Source organism: Poecile atricapillus, chromosome W (genome assembly GCF_030490865.1).
Source record: "Poecile atricapillus isolate bPoeAtr1 chromosome W, bPoeAtr1.hap1, whole genome shotgun sequence".
Taxonomy (NCBI): domain Eukaryota; kingdom Metazoa; phylum Chordata; class Aves; order Passeriformes; family Paridae; genus Poecile; species Poecile atricapillus.
The window spans coordinates 1,038,464-1,051,486 of record NC_081288.1 but is presented as its reverse complement, the minus strand read 5'-3'; the positions used below and the strand labels follow the sequence as shown (position 1 = coordinate 1,051,486).

At 60.9% G+C, this 13,023-nt stretch overlaps 1 protein-coding gene across 1 annotated transcript in view; it reads left to right on the top strand.

Annotated features, from left to right (window-relative positions):
• The window catches only part of LOC131591551 (myotubularin-related protein 5-like), a gene marked incomplete at its 5' end in the record, with an annotated part of 66,858 nt that overhangs the window by 39,886 nt on the left and 13,949 nt on the right, over positions 1–13,023 (top strand). The window contains 8 exons of the mRNA XM_058862361.1: positions 1,317–1,489; positions 2,516–2,589; positions 2,670–2,865; positions 3,895–4,022; positions 4,885–5,060; positions 8,106–8,245; positions 10,829–11,036; positions 12,601–12,797. Of these exons, the coding sequence (XP_058718344.1) occupies positions 1,317–1,489; positions 2,516–2,589; positions 2,670–2,865; positions 3,895–4,022; positions 4,885–5,060; positions 8,106–8,245; positions 10,829–11,036; positions 12,601–12,797 (1,292 nt within the window). The remainder of the gene's footprint in view (positions 1–1,316; positions 1,490–2,515; positions 2,590–2,669; positions 2,866–3,894; positions 4,023–4,884; positions 5,061–8,105; positions 8,246–10,828; positions 11,037–12,600; positions 12,798–13,023) is intronic.

Sequence of the window (13,023 nt, the reverse complement as noted above, 5' to 3'; positions counted from 1 at the left end):
AGATCAGGAGTGGGAGCTCTCCTGGGGCTGGCAGGAGTGGGAGCAGGCTGGGACTCCTGGCAGGAGTGGGAGTTCTCCTGGGATTGGATCAGGAGTGGGAGCTCTCCTGGGATCAGATCAGGAGTGGGAGCTCTCCGGGGTTTTTATCAGGAGTGGGAGCTCTCCTGGGATCAGATCAGGAGTGGGAGCTCTCCTGGGATCAGATCAGGAGTGGGAGCTCTCCTGGGGCTGGCAGGAGTGGGAGCAGGCTGGGACTCCTGGCAGGAGTGGGAGTTCTCCTGGGATTGGATCAGGAGTGGGAGCTCTCCTGGGATCAGATCAGGAGTGGGAGCTCTCCTGGGATCGGATCAGGAGTGGGAGCTCTCCTGGGATCAGATCAGGAGTGGGAGCTCTCCTGGGATCGGATCAGGAGTGGGAGCTCTCCCGGGTCCATGCTGGGAGTGCCCCTGGCCGGGCTGTTCCTGGCTGAGCTGTTCTTGGTGGGGCTGTTCCTGGTGGGGTTGTTCCCAGTCAGGCTATTCCTGGTGGGGCTGTTCCTGGTGGGGCTGTTCCCATCCCGCCTGTTCCTGGTGGGGCTGTTCCCATCCCGCCTGTTCCCAGTGGGGCTGTTCCATCCCGCCTGTTCCCGGTGGGGCTGTTCCCATCCCGCCTGTTCCCGGTGGGGCTGTTCCCATCCCGCCTGTTCCCGGTGGGGCTGTTCCCATCCCGCCTGTTCCCAGTGGGGCTGTTCCCATCCTGCCTGTTCCCAGTGGGGCTGTTCCCAGCCCGGCTGTTCCTTGTGGGGCTGTTCCCAGCCCGGCTGTTCCTTGTGGGGCTGTTCCCGGCCGGCTGTTCCCAGTGGGGCTGTTCCCATCCCGCCTGTTCCCGGTGGGGCTGTTCCCATCCCGCCTGTTCCCGGTGGGGCTGTTCCCATCCCGCCTGTTCCCGGTGGGGCTGTTCCCATCCTGCCTGTTCCTTGTGGGGCTGTTCCCATCCCGCCTGTTCCTTGTGGGGCTGTTCCCATCCCGCCTGTTCCTGGTGAGGCTGTTCCCATCCCGCCTGTTCCTGGTGGGGCTGTTCCCAGCCCGCCTGTTCCCAGTGGGGCTGTTCCCATCCCGCCTGTTCCCGGTGGGGCTGTTCCCATCCTGCCTGTTCCCGGTGGGGCTGTTCCCAGCCCGGCTGTTCCTTGTGGGGCTGTTCCCAGCCCGGCTGTTCCCGGTGGGGCTGTTCCCATCCCGCCTGTTCCCGGTGGGGCTGTTCCCATCCCGCCTGTTCCCAGTGGGGCTGTTCCCATCCCGCCTGTCCCGGGCTGACGCGCTCCCGTTTCCCTCGGGAAGCATCGCGGGCAGCGTGGCCGAGAGCTACGACACCGAGAGCGGCTTCGAGGACGCCGAGAGCTCGGACGTGGCCAACTCGGTGGTGAGGTTCATCAACCGCTTCGTGGACAAGGTGTGCACCGAGAGCGGCGTCACCAACGAGCACCTCAAGGGGCTGCACGTCATGATCCCGGGTGAGGACACGGCCACCGGGGCTGCGGGGACAGCGGGGGACAGCAGGGGACAGCGGGGACAGCGGGGACAGCAGGGGACAACAGGGGACAGCGGGGGACAGCAGGGGACAGAGGGGGACAGCGGGGGACAGAGGGGACAGCGGGGGACAGCGGGGATAGAGGGGACAGCAGGGGACAGCTGGGGACAGCAGGGGACAGAGGGGGACAGCTGGGGACAGCAGGGGACAGAGGGGGACAGCTGGGGACAGCAGGGGACAGAGGGGGACAGCGGGGACAGAGGGGACAGCGGGGGACAGCGGGGGACAGAGGGGACAGCGGGGGACAGAGGGGACAGCAGGGACAGCAGGGGACAACAGGGGACAGAGGGGGACAGCGGGGGACAGTGGGGGACAGGGAACGGGGGAATTGGGGCAGGTGGGGTTGGGTGGGGTTTGGGTGGGGTTTGGGAGGGGCAGGTGGGGTTTGGGAGGGGTTTGGGTGGGATTTGGGGACAGGACAGGTGAGATTGGGACAGGACAGGTGGGATTTGGGGACAGGACAGGTGGGATTTGGGGACAGGACAGGACAGGTGGGATTTGGTCAGGACAGGCGGGATTGGGGCAGGACAGGTGGGATTTGGGGTAAGGACAGGTGGGATTTGGGGACAGGACAGGTGGAATTTTGGGACAGGACAGGACCACTGGGATTGGACAGGACAGGTGGGATTTTGGGACAGGACAGGACAGGTTGGATTTTGGGGCAGGACAGGTGGGATTCAGGCAGGACAGATGGGATTTGGGGACAGGACAGGTGGGATTTGGGTGGGATTGGGGCAGAACAGGCGGGATTTTGGGGACAGAACAGGTGGGATTTGGGTGGAGTGTGGGGACAGGACAGGACAGGTGGAATTTTGGGACAGGACAGGTGGGATTTTGGGACAGAACAGGTGGGATTGGTGTAGGACAGGTGGGATTTTGGGACAGAACAGGTGGGATTGGTGTAGGACAGGTGGGATTTTGGGGACACAACTGACTCCCTGTGCCACAGACATCGTGCAGATGCACATCGAGACCCTGGACGCCGTGCACAGGGAGAGCAAGCGGCTCCCTCCCATCCAGAAGGTGGGAACACCCTGCAGGGCTGGGAGGGGGTCCTGGGGGCTCCGGGACCCTCCCCACGAGCCCCCCCGTTGTTCCCCCAGCCCAAGCTGCTGCGGCCCACGCTGCTGCTGGGGGAGGAGTGCGTGCTGGAGGGGCTCCGCGTGTACCTGATGCCCGACGGGCGCGAGGAGGCGGCGGGGGGCAGCGCCGGGGGACCCCCCCTGCTCCCCGCAGAGGGGGCCGTGTTCCTCACCACCTACAGGATCATCTTCAAGGGGACCCCCACGGACCCCCTGGGTGAGGGGCTGAGCCTCGGGAAAGGGCCCCGGGGATGCCTGGGGGGCATGGGGGGAATGGGGGGGGTCAGGGGTCCTTGGGGGGCATGGGGGGGTCAGGGATCCCTGGGGATGGGGAGGTCAGGGGTCCCTGGGGATGGGATCTGGTCTGAGGACCCTGGGGATGGGATCTGGTCTCAGGGATCCCTGGGGATGGGATCTGGTCAGGGATCCATGGGGAGGAGGGTCAGTGATCTCAAGGATCAGGATCAGTGATCCCCAGGGGATCCGGGATCAGCGATCCCCATGGATCAGGATCAGTGATCCCAGGAATCAGGATCAGTTATCCTGGGGATCCGGGGCTCTGTTCCTGGCCGCTGTGTCCTCTGGGCCATGGAGGGACAGTCCCCTGGCCAGGGCAGGGTGGGTGTGACCGGCTGTGTCCCCTGTCCCCTGGGCCATGGTGGGACAGTCCCCATGGCCAGGACAGGGTGGCTCTGGACAGTCCCCTGTCTGGGGCAGGGTGGCTCTGGACGGTCCCCATGGCCAGGGCAGGGTGGCTGTGACCAGTTCTGTCCCCTGTCCCCTGGTGGCCCGGTCCCCATGGCCAGGGCAGGGTGGCCCTGGTGACCGGCTCTGTCCCCTGGTGGGACAGTCCCCATGGCCAGGGCAGGGTGGCTCTGGACAGTCCCCTGGCTGGGGCAGGGTGGCTGTGACCGGCTCTGTCCCCTGGTGGCCTGGTCCCCATGGCCAGGGCAGGGTGGCTCTGGTGACCGGCTCTGTCCCCTGGTGGGACAGTCCCCATGGCCAGGGCAGGGTGGCTCTGGACAGTCCCCTGGCTGGGGCAGGGTGGCTGTGACCGGCTCTGTCCCCTGGTGGGACAGTCCCCATGGCCAGGGCAGGGTGGCCCTGGTGACCGGCTCTGTCCCCTGGTGGGACAGTCCCCATGGCCAGGGCAGGGTGGCCCTGGTGACCGGCTCTGTCCCCTGGTGGGACAGTCCCCATGGTCAGGGCAGGGTGGCCCTGGTGACCGGCTCTGTCCCCTGCCCAGTGGGGGAGCAGGTGGTGATCCGGTCCTTCCCCATCGCCGCGCTCACCAAGGAGAAGAAGATCAGCGTCCAGGCACAGGCGGATCAGTTCATCCAGGAGGGACTGCAGCTGCGCTCCTGCACCTTCCAGGTGACACCTGGGGACAGCTGGGACAGCTGGGGACACACCTGGGGACAACCCAAACCTCACCTGGGGACACCTGGGGACACCTGAGACACTCTGGAGACACCTAGGGACACACCTGGGGACACCTGGAGACATCTGGAGACACCTAGGGACACACCTGGGGACACCTGGGGACATCTGGGGACACCTGGGAGGACACCTGGGGACACACCTGGGGACAGCTGGGGACACCTGGGGACATCTGGAGACACCTGGGGACACTTGGGGACACTTGGGGACATTTGGGGACACCTGGGGACACCTGGGGACATCACAACACAGCCCCTGTGGATCACTGAGGGTGGAGACCACCAGGGATGGGACATTTGGTGACATTTGTTGACATTTGGTGACATTTTGAGGATATTTGGTGACATTTGGTGACATTTTGAGGTCATTTGGGGACATTTGGGGACATTTGTTGACATTTGGTGACATTTTGAGGACATTTGGTGACATTTGGTGATGTTTTGAGGATATTTGGTGACACTTGGTGACATTTTGGTGACGTCTGGTGACATTTGAGGATATTTGGTGACACTTGGTGACTTTTGGTGACATTTGGTGACATTTTGAGGACATTTGGTGACACTTGGTGACATTTGGTGACATTTGGTGACATTTTGAGGACATTTGGTGACATTTTGGTGACATCTGGTGACCTTTGAGCTGGGACAGAGCTCTGAAGCCGCAGCCCCCGCGGGAGGAGCGGCAGTCGGGGGCTCCGGGGGAACGGGAACGCAGCGATGGCCCCGCCACTCCCAGCTGGCTCCATCCTCTGTCCCCTGTCACCTCCCCCGGTGTCACCTCCCCGGTGTCCCCACAGCTGCTGAAGATCGCCTTTGACGAGGAGGTGGCCTCGGACAGCGCCGAGATCTTCCGGAAACATCTGCACAAGCTGCGCTACCCCCAGCACGTGCGCGGCACCTTCGCCTTCACCGCGGGCCAGTCGCCCAAGCCGGCCATGCAGGCCAAGGCCAAGGACAAGAACCCCTCGCTCAGGTGACACAACAGGACAGGGGTGACACCTGAGGGGGCCTCTGTGCTTGGGGACACCGCTCCTGTCACCCGGTGTCACCCAGGGGAGGGGCACGGGGAGCTGAGCCCGCCTCAATCACAGCCAGCCTGGGGATCAGAGAATCTGCAGGGATGGAAAAACCTTCCCAGACAGTGATTCCAGACATTCCCTGTCCCTAAAAACCTTCCCAGACAGTGATTCCAGACATTCCCTGTCCCTAAAAACCTTCCCAGACAGTGATTCCAGACATTCCCTGTCCCTAAAAACCTTCCCAGACAGTGATTCCAGACATTCCCTGTCCCCAAAATCCTTCCCAGACAGTGATTCCAGACATTCCCTGTCCCCAAAATCCTTCCCAGACAGTGATTCCAGACATTCCCTGTCCCTAAAAACCATCCCAGACAGTGATTCCAGACATTCCCTGTCCCTAAAAACCTTCCCAGACAGTGATTCCAGACATTCCCTGTCCCTAAAAACCATCCCAGACAGTGATTCCAGACATTCCCTGTCCCTAAAATCCTTCCCAGACAGTGATTCCAGACATTCCCTGTCCCTAAAAACCATCCCAGACAGTGACTGCAGACATTCCCTGTCCCTAAAAACCTTCCCAGACAGTGATTCCAGACATTCCCTGTCCCTAAAAACCATCCCAGACAGTGATTCCAGACATTCCCTGTCCCTAAAAACCTTCCCAGACAGTGACTGCAGACATTCCCTGTCCCTAAAAACCTTCCCAGACAGTGATTCCAGACATTCCCTGTCCCTAAAATCCTTCCCAGACAGTGATTCCAGACATTCCCTGTCCCCAAAATCCTTCCCAGACAGTGATTCCAGACATTCCCTGTCCCTAAAAACCTTCCCAGACAGTGATTCCAGACATTCCCTGTCCCCAAAATCCTTCCCAGACAGTGATTCCAGACATTCCCTGTCCCCAAAATCCTTCCCAGACAGTGATTCCAGACATTCCCTGTCCCTAAAAACCATCCCAGACAGTGATTCCAGACATTCCCTGTCCCCAAAAATCATCCCAGACAGTGATTCCAGACATTCCCTGTCCCTAAAAACCTTCCCAGACAGTGATTCCAGACATTCCCTGTCCCTAAAAACCATCCCAGACAGTGATTCCAGACATTCCCTGTCCCCAAAAACCTTCCCAGACAGTGATTCCAGACATTCTCCCGATGATTCCAGACATTCTCTGTCCCCAAAATCCTTCCCAGACAGTGACTGCAGCCATTCCCTGTCCCTGTCCCCAAAATCCCTCCCAGTGATTCCAGCCATTCCCTGCACTGGGTGACTCAGGGACATTGTCCTGCAGCACTGGGTGACCTGGGGACATTGTCCTGCAGAGCTGGGTGACTCAGGGACATTGTCCTGCAGCGCTGGGTGACTCAGGGACATTGTCCTGCAGTGCTGGGTGACCTGGGGACATTGTCCTGCAGCGCTGGGTGACATGGGGACATCGTCCTGCAGCGCTGGGTGACTTGGGGACATTGTCCTGCAGTGCTGGGTGACTTGGGGACATTGTCCTGCAGCGCTGGGTGACTCAGGGACATTGTCCTGCAGTGCTGGGTGACTCAGGGACATTGTCCTGCAGCACTGGGTGACTTGGGGACATTGTCCTGCAGCGCTGGGTGACCTGGGGACATTGTCCTGCAGCGCTGGGTGACTCAGGGACATTGTCCTGCAGTGCTGGGTGACTCAGGGACATTGTCCTGCAGTGCTGGGTGACGTGGGGACATTGTCCTGCAGCACTGGGTGACTTGGGGACATTGTCCTGCAGCGCTGGGTGACTCGGGGACATTGTCCTGCAGTGCTGGGTGACTTGGGGACATTGTCCTGCAGTGCTGGGTGACTCGGGGACATTGTCCTGCAGCGCTGGGTGACTCGGGGACATTGTCCTGCAGCACTGGGTGACCTGGGGACATTGTCCTGCAGCGCTGGGTGACCTGGGGACATTGTCCTGCAGCGCTGGGTGACTCAGGGACATTGTCCTGCAGTGTGGGTGACTCAGGGACATTGTCCTGCAGCACTGGGTGACCTGGGGACATTGTCCTGCAGCGCTGGGTGACTCAGGGACATTGTCCTGCAGTGCTGGCTGCAGCCCTGAGCCCAGGCTTGGCTGGCAAAGACCCTACCATGGATCCCCTGGTCCCTGTGCTGGATCCCTGTGCTGGGTTCCTGTGGTGGATCCCTGTGCTGGGTTCCTGTGGTGGATCCCTGGGCTGGGTTCCTGTGGTGGATCCCTGGGCTGGGTTCCTGTGGTGGATCTCTGTTCTGAATCCCCATAGTGGATCCCCATGCTGGTTCCCCGTGGTGGTTCCCTGTGGTGGATCCCCATGCTGGATCCCTATTCTGGATACCTGTGGTGGATCCCTGTTCTGGATCCCTGTGGTAGATCCCCATGCTGGATCCTGGTGCTGGATTCCTATTATGGATCCCTGTTCTGGATCCCCGTGTCGGATCCCTGTACTGATCCCTGTACTGATCCCCGTGCTGGATCCCTGTCCTGGTTCCCCGTGCTGGTTCCCCATGCTGGATCCCCGTGCTGGATCCCTGTGGTGGGTCCCCATAGTGGATCCCCATGCTGGATCCCTGGGCTGATCCCTGTTCTGGATCACCATGGTGGATCCCCGTGCTGGTTCCCCGTGGTGGTTCCCTGTGCTGGATCCCCATAGTGGATCCCCATGCTGGATCCCTGTGCTGGATCCCCATGCTGGTTCCCTGTGGTGGATCCCCATAGTGGATCCCTGTGGTGGATCCCCGTGCTGGATCCCTGTCCTGGTTCCCCGTGCTGGTTCCCCGTGCTGGTTCCCCGTGCTGGATCCCCATAGTGGATCCCCATGCTGGATCCCTGTCCCTCGCTGTGCTTTGGATCTCCCCTCCCCTCCCGTGTGGCCGTAGGTTCCGAGCCGCCGCGTCCCCGGGGGTCCCCAGGGTGGGGCCCTGCTCCTGCCAGGGGGTCCCCAGCACCCCAAAGCCCCCGGAGCGGCGGTGGCCGGGTGACAGCGCTGTCCCCGTGTCCCCAGGACGCTGTCCAAGAACCTGGTGAAGAACGCCAAGAGGACCATCGGCCGGCAGTACGTCACCCGCAAGAAGTACACCCCGCCCGCCTGGGAACAGCGCGGCAGCCACAACTTCCCCGAGGACAACGAGGATGAGATCTCAGGTGGGGACAGGTGACACTGTCACTGTGCTGGGGACAGGGTGGGGTGACACTGTCACTGAGGTGGGGACAGGGAGAGGTGACACTGTCCCTGTGCTGGGGACAGGGAGAGGTGACACTGTCACTGAGGTGGGGACAGGAAGAGGTGACACTGTCACTGTGCTGGGGACAGGGAGAGGTGACACTGTCCCTGTGCTGGTGACAGGGAGAGGTGACACTGTCACTGTGCTGGGGACAGGGAGAGGTGACACTGTCCCTGTGCTGGGGACAGGGAGAGATGACACCGTCCCAGCAGTGGTGACAGGGTGAGGTGACACTGTCACCGTGCTGGGGACAGGGTGGGGTGACACTGTCCCTGTGCTGGGGACAGGGAGAGGTGACACTGTCACTGAGGTGGGGACAGGGTGAGGTCACACTGTCACCGTGCTGGGGACAGGGTGAGGTGACACTGTCACTGTGCTGGGGATAGGGAGAGGTGACACTGTCCCTGTGCTGGTGACAGGGAGAGGTGACACTGTCACTGTGCTGGGGATAGGGAGAGGTGACACTGTCCCTGTGCTGGTGACAGGGAGAGGTGACACTGTCCCTGGGGTGGGGACAGGGTGAGGTGACACTGTCCCTGTGCTGGGGACAGGGTGAGGTGACACTGTCACCGTGCTGGGAACAGGGAGAGGTGACACTGTCCCTGTGCTGGTGACAGGGAGAGATGACACTGTCCCTACTGTGGGGACAGGGAGAGGTGACACTGTCCCTGGGGTGGGGACGGGGTGAGGTCACACTGTCACCATGCTGGGGACAGGGCGGGGTGACACTGTCCCTGTGCTGGGGACAGGGAGAGGTGACACTGTCCCTGTGCTGGTGACAGGGAGAGGTGACACTGTCACTGAGGTGGGGACAGGGTGAGGTGACACTGTCACTGTGCTGGGGACAGGGTGGGGTGACACTGTCACTGTGCTGGGGACAGGGAGAGGTGACACTGTCACCATGCTGGGGACAGGGAGAGGTGACACTGTCCCTGTGCTGGTGACAGGGAGAGGTGACACTGTCACTGTGCTGGGGACAGGGAGAGGTGACACTGTCACCATGCTGGTGACAGGGAGAGGTGACACTGTCACTGTGCTGGGGACAGGGTGGGGTGACACTGTCACTGAGGTGGGGACAGGGTGAGGTCACACTGTCACCGTGCTGGGGACAGGGAGAGGTGACACTGTCACCGTGCTGGGGACAGGGAGAGGTGACACTGTCACTGTGCTGGGGACAGGGTGGGGTGACACTGTCCCTGCCGTGGGGACAGGGTGTGGTGACACTGTCACTGTGCTGGGGACAGGGTGGGGTGACACTGTCACTGTGCTGGGGACAGGGTGGGGTGACACTGTCACTGAGGTGGGGACAGGAAGAGGTGACACTGTCCCTGTGGTGGGGACAGGAAGAGGTGACACTGTCACCGTGCTGGGGACAGGGAGAGGTGACACTGTCACCGTGCTGGGGACAGGGAGAGGTGACACTGTCCCAGCAGTGGTGACAGGGAGAGGTGACACTGTCACCAAGGAACACACACATGTCCATGTTTGTGGTTAACAACACCTTTCCAAGCACACTGACCACGAGAGGTGTCCACCAGGAGAAGTGTCACCAAGGAACGCACACCTATCCACGAGAGGTGTCCACAAGAGGTGTCCATCAGGAGATGTGTGACACATGTCCATGTTTGTAGTTAACAACACCTTTCCAGCAACACCATGAGAGGTGTCCATCAGATGTGTGACACATGTCTATGTCTGTAGTTAGTAACACCTTTCCAAGCACACTGACCACGAGAGGTGTCCATCAGAAGTGTCACCAAGGAACGCACACCTGTCCATGAGAGGTGTCCATCAGGAGATGTGTGACACCTATCCATGTTTGTAGTTAACAACACCTTTCCAAGCACACTGACCATGAGAGGTGTCCATCAGGAGAAGTGTCACCAAGGAGCGCACACCTGTCCATGTTTGTAGCAGAAGTGTCACCAAGGAACGCACACCTGTCCATGTTTGTAGCAGGAGAAGTGTCACCAAGGAACGCACACCTGTCCATGTTTGTAGCAGAAGTGTCACCAAGGAACGCACACCTGTCCATGTTTGTAGCAGAAGTGTCACCAAGGAACGCACACCTGTCCATGTTTGTAGCAGGAGAAGTCACCAAGGAACGCACACCTGTCCATGAGACGTGTCCACCAGGAGATGTGTGACACCTATCCATGTCTGTAGTTAGTAACACCTTTCCAGCCACACTGACCACGAGAGATGTCCATCAGGAGAAGTGTCACCAAGGAACGCACACCTGTCCATGTCTGTAGTTAGCAACACCTTTCCAACCACACTGACCATGAGAGGTGTCCACAAGAGGTGTCCATCAGGAGAAGTGTCACCAAGGAACGCACACCTGTCCATGTTTGTAGTTTCTGTCCTGGGAAGGTTCTCCAGAAACGGTGTCCCCAAGCTCCAGAGCTCTCAGGGTGACAGGCGGGCAGTGACCCCAGCAGGGTGGGTGGGTGGTTGTTCTGGGGTCAGGGACACCGTGTCCAGCGCCGCCGCGTCCCCGCAGTGTCCGAGGAGCTGGACAGGAGCACGCTGACGCCCGGCAGCACGGTGAGGCCGTCGGAGAAGATGACCATGACGCACGTGGTGGAGCGCGCCTGTTGCCGGGACTACCAGCGCCTGGGGCTGGGCACGCTGAGCAGCAGCCTGACGCGCTCCAAGAACGAGCCCTTCCGCATCTCCACCGTCAACCGCATGTACGCCATCTGCCGCAGGTGAGCGTGGGTCCTGGTGGGTCCTGGTGGGTTCCTGAGGGTTCCTGGTGGGTCCTGGTGGGTTCCTGTGGGTCCTGGTGGGTCCTGGTGGTTCCTGTGGGTCCTGGTGGGTTCCTGGTGGGTTCCTGTGGGTCCTGGTGGGTTCCTGAGGGTCCTGGTGGGTTCTGGTGGGTTCCTGTGGGTCCTGGTGGGTCCTGGTGGTTCCTGTGGGTCCTGGTGGGTCCTGGTGGTTCCTGTGGGTCCTGGTGGGTTCCTGGTGGGTTCCTGGTGGGTTCCTGTGGGTTCCTGTGGGTCGCGATGGGTCCTGGTGGGTTCCTGTGGGTCCTGGTGGGTTCCTGGTGGGTTCCTGGTGGGTTCCTGTGGGTTCCTGTGGGTCGCGATGGGTCCTGGTGGGTCCTGGTGGGTCCTGGTGGGGTCCTGAGGGTTCCTGTGGGTTCCTGTGGGTTCCTGTGGGTTCCTGGTGGGTTCCTGTGGGTTCCTGTGGGTCCTGGTCGGTTCCTGTGGGTTTCTGAGGGTCCTGGTGGGTTCCTGTGGGTCCTGTGGGTTCCTGTGGGTTCCTGAGGGTCTTGGTGGGTCCTGGTGGGTTCCTGAGGGTCCTGGTGGGTTCCTGTGGGTTCCTGTGGGTTCCTGTGGGTTCCTGAAGGTCTTGGTGGGTTCCTGGTGGGTTCCTGTGGGTCCCTGTGGGTCCCGGTGCATTCCTGTGGATCCTGGACTTTGAACCCTGGTCACTCCTGTCCTTGGATGACCCTGAGCCCTGGTCACTCCTGTCCATGGATGACCACGTCTCTGGTCACTCCTGTCCTTGGATGACCACATCTCTGGTCACTCCTGTCCATGGATGACCCTGAGCCCTGGTCACTCCCATCCATGGATGACCACAAGCCCTGGTCACTCCTGTCCCTGTTTGTCCATAAATCCGGCTCCCAGGTGCCGTTACCTCCTCGGGCCGTGCTCCCTGTGTCAGGTTGGGTTTCCCCCATGTGGAATTTCCATGGAACAATCCAAGGAACAATCCAGAAGATCAATTAGCCCAGGCTGCAGGGGTTAATTAACACCCTAACGAGGCCCGGGAGAGCCGTGTCACCCCCAGCTCTGTTCCTCCAAGGAACAATCCAGAAGATCAATTATCCTGGGGGTTAATTAACACCCTAACGAGGCCGGGGAGAGCCGTGTCACCCCCAGCTCTGTTCCTCCAAGGAACAATCCAGAAGATCAATTATCCTGGGGGTTAATTAACACCCTAACGAGGCCGGGGAGAGCCGTGTCACCCCCAGCTCTGTTCCTCCAAGGAACAATCCAGAAGATCAATTATCCTGGGGGTTAATTAACACCCTAACGAGGCCGGGGAGAGCCGTGTCACCCCCAGCTCTGTTCCTCCAAGGAACAATCCAGAAGATCAATTATCCTGGGGGTTAATTAACACCCTAACGAGGCCGGGGAGAGCCGTGTCACCCCCAGCTCTGTTCCTCCAAGGAACAATCCAGAAGATCAATTATCCCGGGGGTTAATTAACACCCTAACGAGGCCGGGGAGAGCCGTGTCACCCCGAGTTTTGTGTCCACAGCTACCCCGGGCTGCTGATTGTGCCGCAGAGCATCCAGGACAACACGATCCAGCGGATCTCGCGCTGTTACCGGCAGAGCCGGTTCCCGGTGGTTTGCTGGAGGAACTCCCGCACCAAGGCCGTGCTGCTGCGCTCCGGGGGCCTCCACGGCAAGGGCGTCGTGGGGCTCTTCAAATCCCAGAACGCCCCGGCCCCCGGTGAGCGCCGAGCTGGGGCTGTGGGATTGTCCCTGCCGCGGGGTGGTGGCACCTGGGGTGACCTGGCTTGGGCAGTGACACCTGGGGTGACCTGGCTTGGGCAGTGACACCTGGGGGTGACCTGGCTTGGGCAGTGACACCTGGGGTGACCTGGCTTGGGCAGTGACACCTGGGGGTGACCTGGCTTGGGCAGTGACACCTGGGGTGACCTGGCTTGGACAGTGAC